Source organism: Camelus ferus, chromosome 29 (assembly GCF_009834535.1).
Source record: "Camelus ferus isolate YT-003-E chromosome 29, BCGSAC_Cfer_1.0, whole genome shotgun sequence".
In the NCBI taxonomy this organism is placed as follows: domain Eukaryota; kingdom Metazoa; phylum Chordata; class Mammalia; order Artiodactyla; family Camelidae; genus Camelus; species Camelus ferus.
In genome coordinates this window covers 16636637-16653987 of record NC_045724.1, presented here as the reverse complement: position 1 = coordinate 16653987, position 17351 = coordinate 16636637, and the positions used below count along the sequence as shown (strand labels likewise).

Sequence of the window (17351 nt, the reverse complement as noted above, 5' to 3'; positions counted from 1 at the left end):
AAAGTTTCCCTTTCCCCTAATGTTAGTTATTAAGAGCACAGTCCTGAGCAAAAAATACAATATTCAGAGATTCTAGGGTGCTCCCTGAGTTATGGGCACATGGTTACCATTGCTGCTCCCTAAAACTAGGAGTTAGCTTTGTAAAAATCTTCCAAAAGGCCACCTAAGGAAAGGATAAAGTACTTCTCTCTCCCCCGTAAAATAGCTCTTCCCTTTTTCTGTTTTAGAAAAGAAAAGAATGCGTTTCTAGGCCCAAGACAATATGATGTACAGCCTTTCAGCAATGCCTATACCTTGGTCCATACTTTAACTATCTCAGAGATATTAATTCATTATTCAATCAACCTATATTTGCTAAGAATTTACTCTGTCAGACAGTATGCTAGATACTGAGAATAAAGAGATAAAACAGAGCCCTTGCCCTCAAAGAGTTCAGTGACAGATATGCAAAGAAAAAAAAAAGAAAACTCAAACACATGAACAGTTCTGATACAAAACAAACATGTCTATAATAAAAACATATATATAATCTAGTGGAGAGACAATGGAAAGTAGGAGTAATTCTAACCTAGATTAAAGGATGGCTTCAGAGAAGAAACTGCTACAGTGAATCTTGAAAGATAAATAGGAGTTTACATTAAGTAACTACTAAGAGAGATAAAGGGGGAAATTGATGGGAATATAATCATTGTCAAAGACTTTAACTGCATTAACATCACTGGACAGCTCTTTCAGACAGAAAATAAATAAGGCAACAGGGAAATTAAATGATACAATAGAAAAATTAGATTTGGTGGATATTTTCAGAACATTACACCCTCCCCCCAAAATAGAATATACATTGTTTTCAAGAGCACATAAAACATTTTCTAGGACTGATCATGTACTTGGGCACAAAAGAAGCCTCAACAATTTTAAGAAGATATAAGTTATCTCAAGCATCTTTTCTGATCACAAGGCCATGAAACTAGAAATCAACTATAGAAAAACAAAGGAGAAAAAAATGACAGCATGGAGATTAACAACACGCTACTAAAAAAAACCCAGTGGGTCAATGATGAAATCAAAGTTGAAATTAAAAAATACCTTGAGACAAATGATAATGAAAACACAACCACACAAAATTTATGGGACACAGCAAAGGCAGTGCTAAGAGGGAAGTTTACAGTGATACAGGCCTTCCTCAAAAAAAAAAAAAGAACAATCTCAAATAAACAATCTAACCCACCAGCTAAAAGAATTAGAAAAAGAAGAGCAAAAAAACCAAAAGTCAGCAGAAGGAAGGACATAATAAAGATCAGAGAGGAAATAAATAAAATAGAGATTAAAAAAATAGAAAAAAATCAATCAAATCAAGAGCTGGTTTTTTGAAAGAGTAAATAAAATCAACAAATCTCTGGCCAAGCTCACAAAGAAGAGAAAAGAGAGAGCACAAATAAGCAAAATAAGAAAGGAAAATGGAGAAATTACAACCAATAACATAGAAATACACAATATTATACAAGACTATTATGAACAACTATATGGAAATAAAATGGATAACCTAGAGGAGATGGACAAGTTTCTGGAAATATACAGTCCACCAAGACTGAGTCAAGAAGAAACTGACCACTTGAACAAACCGATCACTAGAAATGAAATCAAATTAGCAATAAAAAATACCTCCCTACAAATGAAAGTCCAGAAGCGGACGGCTTCACTGGCAATTCTACCAAACAACAAAGAAGAATTCATACCAGTCCTTCTCAAACTCTTCCAAAAGATTGAAAAGGAGGGAATACTCCCAAACTCATTCTATGAAGCCACCATCACCCTGATACCAAAACCAGGCAAAGACACTACCAAAAAAGAGAATTACAGACCAATATCACTGATGATCACAGATGCAAAAATCCTTACCAAAATATTAGCAAATAGAATCCAAAAGCACATAAAAAAGATTATACACCACAATCAAGTGGGGTTCATCCCAGGGACATAAGGATGGTTCAACATACACAAATCAATCAATGTAATACATCACCTCAACAAAAGAAAGGACAAAAACCACATGATCATCTCAACAGATGTAGAAAAAGCATTTGATAAAATCCAACACCCATTTATGATAAAAATTCTCACCAAAGTGGGTATAGAGGGAACATATCTCAACATAATAAAAGCTATATATGACAAACCTACAGCCAGCATAGTATTCAATGGTGAAAAGCTCAAAAGCTTCCCACTAAACTCTGGGACAAGACAAGGCTGTCCACTATCACTACTCCTATTCAACATGGTCTTGGAAGACCTAGCCACAGCAATCAGGCAAGAGAGAGAAATAAAAGGGGTCCAAATTGGAAAAGAAGAAGTAAAATTGTCACTATATGCAGATGACATGATACTATACATAGAAAACCCTAAAAAGTCCACACAAAAACTACTAGAACTAATCGAAGAATTCAGCAAGGTAGCAGGTTACAAGATTAATGTACAAAAATCAGTTGCATTTCTTTACACTAATGATGAATCAACAGAAGAAGAAAGTAAAGAAACAATCCCCTTTAAAATAGCACCCAAAGTAATAAAATACCTAGGAATAAATCTAACCAAGGAGGTGAAAGACTTATACATGGAAAACTATAAAACACTGATTAAGGAAACTAAAAAAGACTTAAAAAAATGGAAAGATATCCCACGCTCCTGGATTGGAAGAATCAATGTTGTTAAAATGGTCATACTGCCCAAGGCAATCCACAGATTTAATGCAATCCCTATCAAATTACCCAGGACATATTTCACTGAACTAGAACAAATCATAATAAAATTTATATGGAATCACAAAAGACCTAGAACTGCCAAAGCATTGCTGAAGAAAAAGAAAGAGAATGGAGGAATAATCCTCCCGGACTTCAGTCAATACTACCGAGCTACAGTAATCAAAAAAGCATGGTATTGGTACAAAACAGACATATGGACCAATGGAACAGAATAGAGAGCCCAGAAATGAACCCACAAACTTTTGGTCAACTAATCTTCGACAAAGGAGGCAAGAACATACAATGGAATGAAGACAGTCTCTTCAGCAAATGGTGTTGGGAAAACTGGACAGCAGCATGTAAATCAATGAAGCCAGAACACTCCCTTACACCATACACAAAAATAAACTCAAAATGGATCAAGGACTTATACATAAGACAAGATACAATAAACCTCCTAGGAGAAAATATAGGCAAAACATTATCTGACATACATCTCAAAAATGTTCTCCTAGGGCAGTCTACCCAAGCAATAGAAATGAAAGCAAGAATAAACAAATGGGACCTAATGAAACTTACAAGCTTCTGCACAGCAAAGGAAACCCGTAAGTAAAACAAAGCAACAACCTACGGAATGGGAGAAGATTTTTGCCAAAGATGAAACTGACAAAGACTTGATTTCCAGAATATATAAGCAGCTCATATGACTTAATAAGAAAAAAAAACAAACAACCCAATCCAATAATGGGCAGAAGACCTAAACAAGCAATTCTCCAAGGAAGCCATATGAATGATCAATAGGCACATGAAAAAATGCTCAGTATCACTAATTATTAGAGAAATGCAAATCAAAACTACAATGAGGTATCACCTCACACCAGTCAGAATGGCCATCATTCAAAAGTCCAAAATGACAAACTGCTGGAGAGGCTGTGGAGAAAAGGGAACCCTCTGACTACTGCTGGTGGGAATTCAGTTTGGTGCAGCCACTGTGGAAAACAGTATGGAGATTCCTCAAAAGACTAGGAATAGACTTACCATATGACCCAGGAATCCCACTCCTGGGCATATATCCAGAAGGAACCCTACTTAAAATGACACCTGCACCCCAATGTTCATAGCAGCACTATTTACAATAGCCAAGACATGGAAACAGCCTAAATGTCCATCAATAGATGACTGGATAAAGATGTGGTGTATTTATACAATGGAATACTATTCAGCCATAAACATGACAACATAATGCCATTTGCAGCAACATGGATATCCCTGAAGAATGTCATTCTAAGTGAAGTAAGCCAGAAAAAGAAAGAAAAATACCATATGAGATCACTCATATGTGGAATCTTAAAAAAAAAAAAAAGAGTAACAAATACAAAACAGAAATAGACTCATAGATATAGAATACAAACTTGTGGTTGCCGAGGGGGAGGGGGTGGGAAGGGACAGACTAGGAGTTCGAAATTTGTAGATACTGACAGGTATATATAGAATAGATAAACAAGATTATACTGTGAAGCAAGGGAAATATATACAAGATCTTGTGGTAGCTCATGGTGAAAAAGTATGCGACAATGAATATATGTATGTTCATGTATAAGTGAAAAAGTGTGTTCTACACTGGAAAGTGACACAGCATTGTAAACTGACTATAACTCAATAAAAAATTAAAAAAAAAAAGATAAATAGGAGTTTTCTAGCTGTACAAGGTGAAGAAAAGCATTCCAGGTAAAAAGAATTTCATATACAGAGAAATGGAGGCTTCAGAGAGCATGGCATGCTCAGGAAACTCTTGATATACCTGTGTGGCTGGAGGAGGAAGAGAGAGAGAAAATAAAGGAAGGGATAAGACTAAAGAGTTAGAAAGAGACCAGGTCATTAAAAAAAATCTGAATATTATTCTGAAACAAGCGGTAGTCACTAAAGGATTTAAATCGGGTAGTAACCTGGTATTCACATATTTTAAAGACCATTTTTATAACAATGTGGAAGATAAATTGAGGAAGGACAGGAGACCACCCTAGTGGATAAAGAGGAGATGAGGCTTGAATTCGAGCAGTAAAAATAGGGATGGAGAGGAGACAGTAGACTCAACAGACATTTAGGAGACAAAATCAATATGATATTTGATGCCTAATTAAAAGTAACAGAAGTAGCTTGGTTGATTGGATTTATTATAGCTCAATTCACCAAGACAGGGAATACCAGAGAAGATACAGGCTTAAGGAATGTGAGAACGCTTCAGAGATAAATTAGGTTATATGTTGGATATGTACATTTTGAGGTGTCTAGGGGACCATCAAATGTAGCTGTCCATTACATTGTTTGATGTAAGAGTCAGAACTTGAAAAGTCTTATGAACTGAAGCTTTAGGATTCATTAGGACACAAGAGGTAGTAAAAACCACTGGGGTAGATGATATTTCTTAGGGAGAATAAATCAGATACAGAAGAGCTGGCTATAGAATTCAGGAGAACCCAACAATCATGGTGGGTAAAAAACTAGGAGCCAGCGAAAAAGGTTGAGAAGGATCCCAGAGAGGAAGGCATGGAACTGGATGTGAATGCAGACTGTGGAAATCACGGGAAGATGGGGCTTCAAGAAGGAAGCAGTCAACAGGCTTAGGTGCCACAGAGACTTCATCTAAATGTATTGCATTTGGCAATTAGGGTGTTATGGGGGCCCTTGTCAGAGAAGTTTCAGCAAAGTGTTAAGAGGTATATACCTAACTGCAATGAAGTGAAGGGTAAATGGTACCTGGGAAATAAACAGATAATTCACAAGTAAAGAAATACATCTATCACGTGATTTCCACTTCATTAGTGATGAAAATGCAAATTAAGATTCCTATCAAATTGGGAAATGATAATGCCCATTGTTGATCAGGTAACAGTAAAATGGACTCTCATATCTCTGGCAGAGCATAAATCAGCATACAGCCTCTCTAGAAGGTGAACTGACACTATAAAGACTTTAAAAATTTTCTAGTCTTTAAGAATAAGGAAATAACAGAATTAATCACAGATATTTATGTTCAAGAATATTTATTCCAGCTTTATTTATAACAGTATAGCTGTAGAAACTAATGACACATCCAATAATAAGTGGTTGGTCAAATTAATTATGGTATATCCACACATAGGTAGAATGTGACCAAAACACTGATGTGGGCAGATTACTCAGACACCTTAGCTATAGGGCTTAACCCTAGTCTTATTGAATTTCTATCTCAATGAAAATATATTTTACACTACTTAAAGCAAATAGAAGCATGACTTATACTGACTAGTTTGTATACTTGGTTTCTTGTATTTTCGACAGTGCTGATAGATTTCTAATAGCTAAAAATATTTTACTTCCTTTCTGGGAAGGTGGCACAGGGGGCATATGGCTTATATATAAGTAATCACATGTCCTGGTTGCTCTGTGACACCCCTTGTGTCCCAGTGTAATTATTAATATCCTCCTTTTCACTCTCAGAAGTGTCCTGGCTTAGACGATAAATTATATGGTAATCTTACTTATGTATCCAAACTAGGGAATACCATGCAGTTATCAAAACTCTCGTTTTAAAGAAAAAAAATTCATGTTTTAGACTATTTGATGATGTGAGAAGGTACCTATGCTATATTATTAAGTAGAAAAAAGATTACAAAGCAGTAAATGTATTATTTATAATTTTATACATTAGAATTGCTTTCATGTATGTATGAAAAAAGGCTGGAGGAAAATGCATTCAAATGTTAATGGTAATTTTCATTGAGGGGTAGGATTATCTATATTTTTATGTTTTCTTTATATTTTGTATCATCTAAATTTTCTATAAAGAACAAATATTTTCTTTACAGTAAACAAAATAGCAATGAGGAACAGGAGACAAAGAACGCAGACAATTCTTTCGGTTAAAGGTCGCAACCAGGAAGGTGGTGGTTGTTGTAGAGCTGAATGAGAAGGAAAGCTTAAAAGTGTAAATCAAAGAGAAAGAAAATATTGAGAGTAAGGTATTGGGAGAAAAGGAGAGGGATAGAATCAAGAAGTACACACAAAGGAATTAGACAAGAACAGCAGAATGCATGCCTCTTTCAAAGACTAGAGGAAAGGAGGGAAGAGTGACTAAAGAGTTTTTAGAGATAGTGGGGAAAAGGGTCTATCAGAAGCTGTAGCAGCTCCTCCCAAATACAGAAGGGCCACAGAGCTTAGTAAGTACCAAGTAAATTCTTTAATTGAATTGAGTAGAGTTTTCATATCCCGTATCTTTTTAATTACAGGTAACATCATACAATTACGAGCTTCTATACTAAATAACATGAACATTTTTATTCCATAGCTTCATGCTTCAGTTTTTGTGGGAGTTTTTTTTGTAGTTCAGATTGATCGTCAGTTTAAGAACAACTTTGAAGAGCAACTTTTTATTAGAGAAGACTGCCTTGATTGCCTGCTCACTGTCATCACAGACTCCCCAGGGTGCCTGGAAGACCAAGGAGTCAAGGTTAGCTGTATGAACAGGCCTAGTTTCAAGCCTTGATCCTCTTACCCGATAACAGGCAATTCCTAGTCCGAGCCACGTAAGGCATGAAGGCGATCTCTTACAGGCTTGCATATAGGTTTTCTTTGCCTTTTCGTACTGTAGAAAGAAAGCGTCACTAAGCTATTGTTCTTCTGGAAGCTTCAAACACTCCATTTCTAAGATAATCATGGGGCTTCTGTAATTATACTCCAAATCAAAGTTAAATGAGTTCTTGGATTGTATATATACATATTTTTAAGACAACTTTTTTAGAGAAGTCTCATGTTCACCTCAAAATTGAGAGGAAAGTACAGAGATTTCCCATTTACCTCCTGTCCCTACACATGCATAGCCTCTCCCATTATCAACATCCCCCACCAGAGTGGTACCTTTGTTACAACTGATGAATCTACGTGGACGTATCGTCATCACCTAAAGTCCGCAGTTTACCTTAGGGTTCACTCTTGGTGGTGTACATTCTCTGGGTTTGGATAATTGTATGACATGTTTCCATTATTAGAATATTTCCACTGCCTTAAAAATTCTCTGTGATTCATCTATTCATCACTCTCCTTCCTCCAACCCATGGAAACCACTGATTTCTTTACTGATTTCATGGTTTTGCTTTTTCCAGAATGTCATATAGTTGGAGTCATGCAGTAATGTATATTTCTCAAATTTGTTTCTTTCACTTAATGGTATGAATTTAAGGTTCCCCTATGTCTTTTCATAGCTTGATAGCTTATCTCTTTTTAGCACTGAGTAATACCCTATTATCTGGATGTACCACAGGCTATTTATCCATTCACCTGCTGAAGGACATCTTGGTTGCTTCTAAGTTTTGGCCATTATGAATAAAGCTACTAAAAACATCCACGCATAGGTTTTTGTATGGGCATAAGTTTTCAACTCCATTAGGTAAACACAAAGAGCACAACTGCTGTGTCATATGGTAAGAATATTTTTGGTTTTGTAAAGAGTTGCCAAACTGTCTTCTAAAGTGGCTGTATCATTTTGCACTCCCACCAGCAATGAATGAGAGTTCCTGTTGCTCCACATCCTTACCAGTATCTGGTGTTGTCAGTGTTTCAGATTTTGGTCAGATTTTAGTGTGTAGTGATATCTCATTATGTTACTGACCAGGGTTCTTGAACTCCTTAATCAATAAAAATTAAGAGGCCAGATGAGAAATTCAGATAAGGCTTTATTGGGACTCATGATGCAGAAGGAGGGAGTGAAAACAAGTAACAGGTTCCCTTGCTCATTCCCTGAATGGGGGCGAGCTGGTCCCTTAAATGGGGTAAGGGTAGGGATGGACTCATGGATCAGGCCAGGGGGGTGACTTAGCTACTCAGCCCACCCCCCTGGTGGTGCTGTGTGCAGAGATTATGTGCAGGGATCTACTTTTGCTCTAACACCTCAGAAGTGGCCAATGAGTTTTTGGTTTTTTTGTGTCTTGTTGTTCATATTTTGCCCCAACTGCACATGTACAGTTATTTTTAGTCTCTTACAGTTTCTTTATATTCTGTTGTTTGAGGAGACATTTGTCCAGGTGCAAGCATTGCAGCAAAGGGCTCTAGGTCCCAGCCTGTCTCAATCATTGTTTTAATCTGCATTTCCCTAATGACATATGACGTGGAGCATCTTTTCATGTGCTTATTTGACATCTGTATTTCTTCTTTGGTAAGCTGTCTGTTAAGGTTTTTGGCCCATTTCTTAACTGAGTTGTTTGTTTTCTTATTGTTCAGCTTTAAGTGTTCTTTGTATATTTTGGATAGCAGTCCTTTATCAGATGTATCTTTTGTAAATATTTTTTCCCAGTCCATAGCTTATCTTCTCATTCTTTTGACATTGTCTTTTGCAGAGCATAAGTTTTTAATTTCAGTCAAGTCCAATTTATTAAGTCTGTCTTTCATGGATCATACCTTTGCGGTTGAACCTAAAAAGTCATCACCATACCCAATGTCATACAGATTTTCTTCTATGTTATCTTCTAGGAGTTTTATAGTTTTTGCATTTTACATTTAGGACTATGATCCATTTGGAGTTAATTTTTGTGAAGGGTATAAGGTCTGTGTCTAGATACCTATTTTTTGCATGTGAATGTCCAATGTTCCACCACCATTTGTTGAAGATTATCTTCTTTGTTCCACTGTGTTGCCTTTGCTCCTTTGTCAAAGATTAGTTAACTATATTTATGTGGTCTACTTCTGGATTGTCTATTCTGTTCTACTGAACAATTTGTCTATTATTTCACCAATACCACACTGTCTTGCTTACTGTAGCTTTATAGTAAGTCTTGAAGTCAGGTAGGGTCAATTCTCTACTTTTATTCTTCTCTTTCAATGTTATGTTGGCTATTCTGGACTTGGATTATATTTTTATGTCTACTTTAAGGAAGCTATCACAAGAAAACTAGTGAGAAGATAGGGATAAACCAAATTAAAGGGCAGACTGATGTAGAAGTCCCACAGACATTTACAGCCTCTGCATAAGTTGAAGCAAGGTGTTACACTGGAAGTTCTAGGTAACCACGATGATTATCTGAATTCCACCTTGACTTTATGGATTATCCCCTTTCACTTAAAAGCAACACCATGTAGTGGGATGACAGATACATAGTCTGTGAACTTTGGGGTATACTCGATAAAAGCCTCATACTGAGAGTTTGTTACCTTGTTGTAAAAGGTCTAAAGCTCTCTACAGTAGTACAGGAGGCATTTAGAAAAACAAAAACCAAACTTCCCAAGGAAACTGCCCACAAAAGACTCCCTGTCTTGTAACTCAAGTGTGAGAGATTGAGCAATAGCTGAGCCTCAGCTAACAGCTTAAGAATTGCCTGCCTAGAACTGAGTAAGTCAGTAGCTCTGAGAAGATGCAGCTGGCAACAACTTCAGAAAGAAAACTTTTTCTTATTTATTTCACCACAATGGGACAGTGGTTTTTCTCTCTCAAGCCTATGTGAGCTTTCCTCCTTAAACTATAAGGCATTGTAACTTCTCATTGCTGTTGTTGTTTTATTTTAAATAAAATAAATTGTGTGTTCTAGAAAGAGAAATGAAGTCAAAACAAAAGCATCGAGTCAAAAAGCCTTTGGCAGAATGTTGATAATGTTGAAGTGGGATGATGGGTCCAAGTTGGTTCATTCTCTGATTCTGTCTACTAGGTATGCATTTGAAATTTTCCATAAGAGAAAGTTTCTTTTAGAAGGCCTTGTGGGTATTTCCTAAAATATAGACAGGACTTGTGGAGAGGAAGTGCTAAAAGGTCATGTCACAGTGCCCAGTGGAATGGAGTTAGCCTCAGGTGAATTACATATAAAGCTTTGTGTTGAACAGGAAGTTTGGAGAAGTTCTTTTGAAGCCCATGACACTTTCTGTTACTTAACTCAAGCTATGAATGTTTCTACTACTGCTAATAAAAGAAAGTTAGCTAAAATAATATCTAAAATAATACTTACTGAGTTCTTAACTTTTTTAGTATCATAATGGTTAAAATTACAGACTCTAATTCTAGACTGCCTGGGTTTGAATCCTGCTTCTATTAATTACTGGTTATCTGATGTTGGGCAAGTCACTTTATCTTTGGATGTAAAAATGTCATTATCATATTGCTATTTTTAGTCCATAAAGATGGATGTCAATGCTTGAACTCTAATCAGGTCCCAGACCACGACCTGATTTACACAGTTACTCCCCACCATCTATCCCTCACCTCTTTCTCTTCCAGGTATATGTGCCCCAGTCGCAGGAAGATGAAGTGCATCTCAGAAGCATCCGCGACAAAACTAATGGTTCGCTCATAGCATGCCTTGGCTTCAGAATGATTTCCACTCAGAAAATAGAGATGACCCTTCAAGCCCCAGACGTTGGGGTTCTGAGAAAGTGAAGAACAAGTAATACATGGGATGAAGTGGTATTTAAAAGTACATTAATGATCTTTGTTTAACATTTAAACTTAGATTAAGTCCATGTTCTTTTGCAAATTACAATGAGGGCCATCAGTTGCACTGGGAGGTGTTGTTCTAGGACTGCCCTCTCATTTCTTTCTTACATTCTTCACAGCAATTTTGTCTTTAGGGTAAATATTAAGAAAACCATTCAAGCATAACCATGATAGTATTCACAATAAGAAAGTAGAAGTTCAGGAAACTTGAAATAGATAACGGTTTGCTAAAGAGCTGTCCTTATCCTTTCTCTGCCCTTTGTAAAACTCATGATTGATTAAGAAAACCAAATGGAAGAAAACAGATAATTGAGTTTACTGACAGCTCATGGCCCCCGCCTCTGGGAACCAGAAATCTACATGTGATATGGCATCACCACTGTTAAGAAAGCCTGCTTGCCCTTTCCTTAAGAGGCTCTAGCAAAAGTTATTACCAGGTAGTCCACCTGGGCTGCTTGTTGAAGGCATTCCTCTGCTTTAGCAAAGTCCTTCTTGAGAAGGTGTATCTGGGCCAGCACCAAGTAATACTCACAGCTTGGGCCTCCTTGAGGGCATAATAGCTCATGTGCAAGTACTCTGTGTACATACTGCAAGAAAAAAATCAGTTTATAAAAAACATGTAAACGACTGCATTGTATCAGTTTCATAGCTCTCATGGTTGAAGATTCTCTTATGTCTCTGATATAAATAATAAGGAACATATTATAGAATGAAATACTTGTCATTTTCAAAATGATACGGGTGAATTATAAACATTCACCACATCATGATTCCATTACCAGCTATTTACTTAGTCACATTTCCAAGTGAATTATCTGCAGTATTGTATCTTCCTGATCATACTGGATGAATTTTAGCCTATTTTTTTTTTAAATTTTAGCCTATTGTGTAGCAGACAGAAGCATTTCATCAACCACTCCGTGTACATATGAAGTAGTATTTTGAGGCAGCTGTCACTGTAAGGAAACTTAAAGTGAGGCAAAACCTCCCTTTCTAAAATTCCAGACTCGGGATCCTAGCAATATAAATGCCTATTTCCGACACACTCTCAAATATTTGTTATGTTCACTAGTTTTATACTTTTGGCTGTTCTTTGTTTTTAATACTATATAAGGCCTGCAAATTTCACGAAGTCCTATGTACTTGCTAAGTAGAGGGGGAAGCCCTTCTTTTCTTCTCCCTCTGTTCTCATCTCAGCCTATAATATAGAAATTTCCACTAACATTTATACCTGCTTAGGAAAATACCAGGGGATGGGGGACTTTGCAGCTGTTCCCTCTACCAGCATTCTGGCTCCTGGACATGGGGAAACGTGATTTATTTAATCAGGGAGACAGAGAACCTATTTCTCTATTGTGAAAGGTTAGTATGTTAAAGGCTCTTGTTTAATGTGGTCCACCCCACCTAGTTCATAATTCTTGCTCTTTCTTGAGCTTGTCCACCCTCAAGTGGAGCATCATTCTACAGGTTGAAAGTCAATTCTCTTGGCTCCTGGATTTTGCTCTCTCTCCCACTGCTTACTTCATGGGTATGTTTCTTATTTCCTATGTGGTAAGTAGACCTTGCAGGAAGCTCTTTTTCTCTGGAAGGGGACTGCAGTTCTCTAGCTGTTCCACCTGTGACTGCATGGATAAGTCAAATCTGGGACCAGTCACATCTCCAGCCCAGCTTTACCAATAAAAAATTAATATTTTTATCCCCCATATAGCACTGTGTATCTATTTCCAATTGGTTCAGAAACTGGAATGGAAGAAGGGTATGATTAGGCTCCTGTGAACCCCCAACACTCACATAATATGAGTTCCCATAATAAGGTGGCATTAGGCTACATGTGAGTCTGATTTTGCTCTGCTGGTATTCTACAGGGAGCAGACTTGCAGTGAGGTCTCCTGATGCTCTCTGCAGAGAGCGGTTCATATTTTTGGATGTTTATCCCACTGGGCCTATAGTGTGATGTCAAAAGCATATTTGATTTCTGTATCATATACATTTAAGTTTGCAAAGACACCGCTAAGACATTATAAGTAGTTCATTAAAATTTTTCCATCTACTTGACCTTTTCTAAATATTCTGACCTGCACAGCATTGACCTTCATCAAGAAGTGTATGGTCTCCATGAAGATGGTGGTAGGAGTCTGGGAAACACTATAAGGAGTGGGATGCAGACAAGTCAATGACTCTTGACATTTTGATGCTTCTGAAAATACATTAAAATAATAGGCAATTAGATGTAGAGGAAAAATGTCAGAAGCTCAGACACATAGCAGGGAGAGTATTCTACTCTAACATATGAGAAAAATTATAATCTTGAAATCAGTAGATTACTCTATAGCAATGGCCCCTAAAGAGGAGATCTCAAGGTTCTCAAGGTTAGTCTACTGGTGGTCCCAAATGCAAGCGGAATGAAATGAAAGCTTTTTTTTTTTTTTAAGTATTCATGTCTTCCTGAATGTGAAACAGATCTGTAAATACTCTAAATCTGTGGATATTTTAAAAATGAAAATTCTTTCTTAGGAAATCACAGGTCTTTAGTTGGCTACTTCTCTGAGCTAAATATAAATCCTTACTATTTAAAGAGTTACATTATTAAGATTGGATTTCAGAGCCTAGCCTCATATGAAGGAACTTAAACAATATTATAAACGAATCAACTTCAAGCAAGTTAAGATTGCCATTTTGCTTATCATAAGAGTTTTCATCACTGTCTAGTTAGTTTATACCCTTCTTTCAAGTGGAAATCTTTATTCTAATTACCTTTTTTTGTTGGTATCCCCTTGAAAAATGTGTTGGATGGTTTTTGGCTGGTATTTGGATCCTGAGATTGTACAGACAAAATGGGTTCATGTGAATCAGACTGCAGGTTAGAGGATTCATCAAGAAATTCATCCAGAATGGATAATGGAGCTCCCAGCCCTAAAAAGATTAAATTTTAATGAAAAAAAAAACCCCTTCTTACATTGTATATTAAAAGGTTATTACAGGAGATAAAATACAATTGATTTCCATAGCACAGGAAACACATTCCCTAAATATTGCATGGAAACACTTGTTTTTCAGACTTCTAATATTTCTGAATAATTTAAAGAGTGTAAGCTAAACTGACAGCACAGCTTCTGTCACTATGACTCCCAGTCCAACCCTGCTGCTAGCTCAAGTCATGATAATGTCAAACAAATACCTATTACAAAAGCTATTTGTAAACCCACAAAGAATCCAGAGGAGAAGATTAACATATTTTTAGATAATATTAAAACCCCTGAATGACAGGAATTCTATTTTATCTTATTGTTCAAAATCATTATCATCATCATCATCATCATCATCATCATCATCACTATCATCATATAAGTAGCTATATTTGAACATGACTATATGCCAGGTATTACACTAAGGATTGTAATGTATAATCTTATTTATTTTCACAATATTATGAGATTTATTTATTATGCTCCATTAAACAAAGTGAATCACAGAAAAGTTAAATAATTTGTGGAAGCTCTTAAACATGCCAATCTGTCTCTCAAATAACAAATGTTTTAGGAATAAAAATAAAAAGCAATGCCAATTAGGAAATGATCAGTACTAGCTGGCTGTGAATCAGAAGAGGTCATTCTCTGCTACAGAAAAAGATACCATTTTGAAAACACCAGAAATTGACACAACATTGTAAACTGACTATACTTCAATAAAAATATATTTTAGAAAACACAAAAACAAAGACAGTGTGGTACTGCCAAAAGAACAGACAAATAGATCAGTATAACAGAACAGAGAACACAGAAACAGACCCACATGAATGTAAACTGATCTTTGACAAAAAACAAAGGTAATAAAATGGAGCAAAGATAGACTTTTCAACAAATAGCAGTGGAACAATTGGACAGCTACATGAAAAAAATAAAAATAATCTAAACACAGACCTCATAACTTCACAAACACTAACTCAAAATGGATCACAGAACTAAGTGTAAACTGCAAAAACTATAAAACTCCTAGAAGATAACATAGGAGAAAACCTAGATGACATTGAGTATGGCTTTTTAGATAGAACACCAAAGGCACGATCCTTGAAAGAAAAAATTGACACACTGGACTTCATTGGGATTAAAAATTTATACTCTGCAAGCAAAGGACAATGTGAAGAGAAGGAGAAGACAAGCCACAGAACTGGGAGAAAATATTTGCAAGAGACTTAATAAAAATATAGGCAATTTTATTAAAAAGTGGCCAAAGACCTTAATAAACATTTCACCAAAGAAGATATACAGATAGTATAAGCATATAAGATACAGCACCTCATATGTCACCAGGAATGTTGATAATGGGAAAGAAAGACTGCATGTGTGGAGACAAGGAGTATATATGAAACCTCTACACCTTTTTAATTTTGCTGTGAACCTAAAATTGCTCTAAAAAATTAAAGTCTGTTTTAAAATAACAGACTAATATGAAAAACATATTCTAATAAAATTTTTAAACCTAAATGAAATTGGTGAACTCCTAAAATGCATAAAATGCCATGAATAACACAATAAGAAATATAGAACACAAATATATTAAAGATTAATCAAATGAAATGATAGTCAAACACTTTCCCTGCCAAAAACCCCAAGGTCCTGGTTTTTTTATGGTTGAGTTCTGCCAAACGTTTAAGTCAAACTCAATTGCTATCATATGTAAGTTGATACAGAAGAGCAAAGGAACAAAAGGTGCTTAATAAATCTTGATTATAAAACTAAATGACAAAAGAAAAGTATAGTCTATTTCATTTATGAACAAAGATGCAATGATCCAAAATACAGCATTAGCTATTGAAATCCAAAGGTATATTAAAAATTAATACATTGTGATCAAGTAAGATTTATCCCATTATTGCAAGGATTAATCAATATAAAAGAAATCAACAATGTTCACTATATTAATAGGTAAAAGGAGAAAATTTTTTAAACTGATGCAGAAAAATAATTTGATGAAGTTCAACACCTATTAATGAAAAAAATTCTTTGCAAATTAGGAATAGAGGAGATCCTCCTTGATTCTGTAAAGGTTTTTTTAGAAAAAGCTTACAGCATATTTTATACTTAATAGACATTAAACTCACTTCCCTTAAGCTAAGAAAGAAGACAAGGTTGAACACCACAACTGATACATATCATATTATTGTAGATAATAAAAAGACATGAGTAGTATGAGGATTGGGAGGAAAAGTTAACACTTCATATTGGCAGATATGATAACCATATTCTGAAAAACATATATAATTAATAATCTACTTGAATTAACAAGAGGCAAATAAGATTGTTATATACAGTTCAATCTAAAAAATAATAGTATATACTTAAATCTAAAATGTAGAAAATCAAAATCATTCATTAAAAAATACCAATAATAAGCACCTAGAAAACATAATTAAAATAAGATACTATTATGATAGCAATGGAACCTATAAAATATCTATGAATTACTTAAACAGAGCCTCACTGGAAAAAAAGTTAAAACTCTAATAAAGAACCCAGAAGATGACCTGAGTAAATGGAGAGATCCTCCACATACTTGGATGGAACGGTTTAATAATAGGTAGACATTAATTATCCCTATATTAATCTATAAGTTCAATACAGTCTGAATAAAATCTCCAACTGGACTTTTAATGTACTTGATAAACTCACTACAAACTCCAGATAGGTGAATAAAGGTTCATGAATAGGTAAGTAAGGTATACAAAAGGCAAGTAAATGAGAGAACCTCATATTCCAGATATTAAAGTATACTACAACATCATAGCAATAGAGTGTGATATTATTTAAAGATAAGACAAGTAAGACAGAATAGAGTTCAGAGAATATATATTTTAAATCAAAGGAGAAAAATGATGGTTTAATATATAGTTTTGAGAAAACTAGATCTTTATATGGAGAAAAATAAAACTGGAAGCCTACCTACAATCACATGCAAAGATGGAATCCTAATAGATTAAAGATCTAAATGTAAAACTAATACTATAAAGTTAATTGAAGAAAACGTGACTTGAGGTAGGAAGAGCTATTTAAACAAAACTTTAAGGGCACAGAACTACAAAGGATGTGGAGAGTTCAATAACACAATCAACTAACTAAACCTAATTGATATTATAGGACACTCCACTCAACAACAGAATATAC

At 35.4% G+C, this 17351-nt stretch overlaps 1 protein-coding gene across 1 annotated transcript in view; it reads right to left on the bottom strand.

Moving 5' to 3' along the window:
- CFAP70 (cilia and flagella associated protein 70) overlaps nt 1–17351 on the bottom strand; it is a 71631-nt gene that overhangs the window by 7501 nt on the left and 46779 nt on the right. Inside the window, exons 22-26 of the mRNA XM_032469862.1 lie at nt 13945–14103; nt 13266–13387; nt 11625–11777; nt 10960–11121; nt 7273–7362 (exon numbers count right to left, since the gene is read on the bottom strand). Of these exons, the coding sequence (XP_032325753.1) occupies nt 7273–7362; nt 10960–11121; nt 11625–11777; nt 13266–13387; nt 13945–14103 (686 nt within the window). The remainder of the gene's footprint in view (nt 1–7272; nt 7363–10959; nt 11122–11624; nt 11778–13265; nt 13388–13944; nt 14104–17351) is intronic.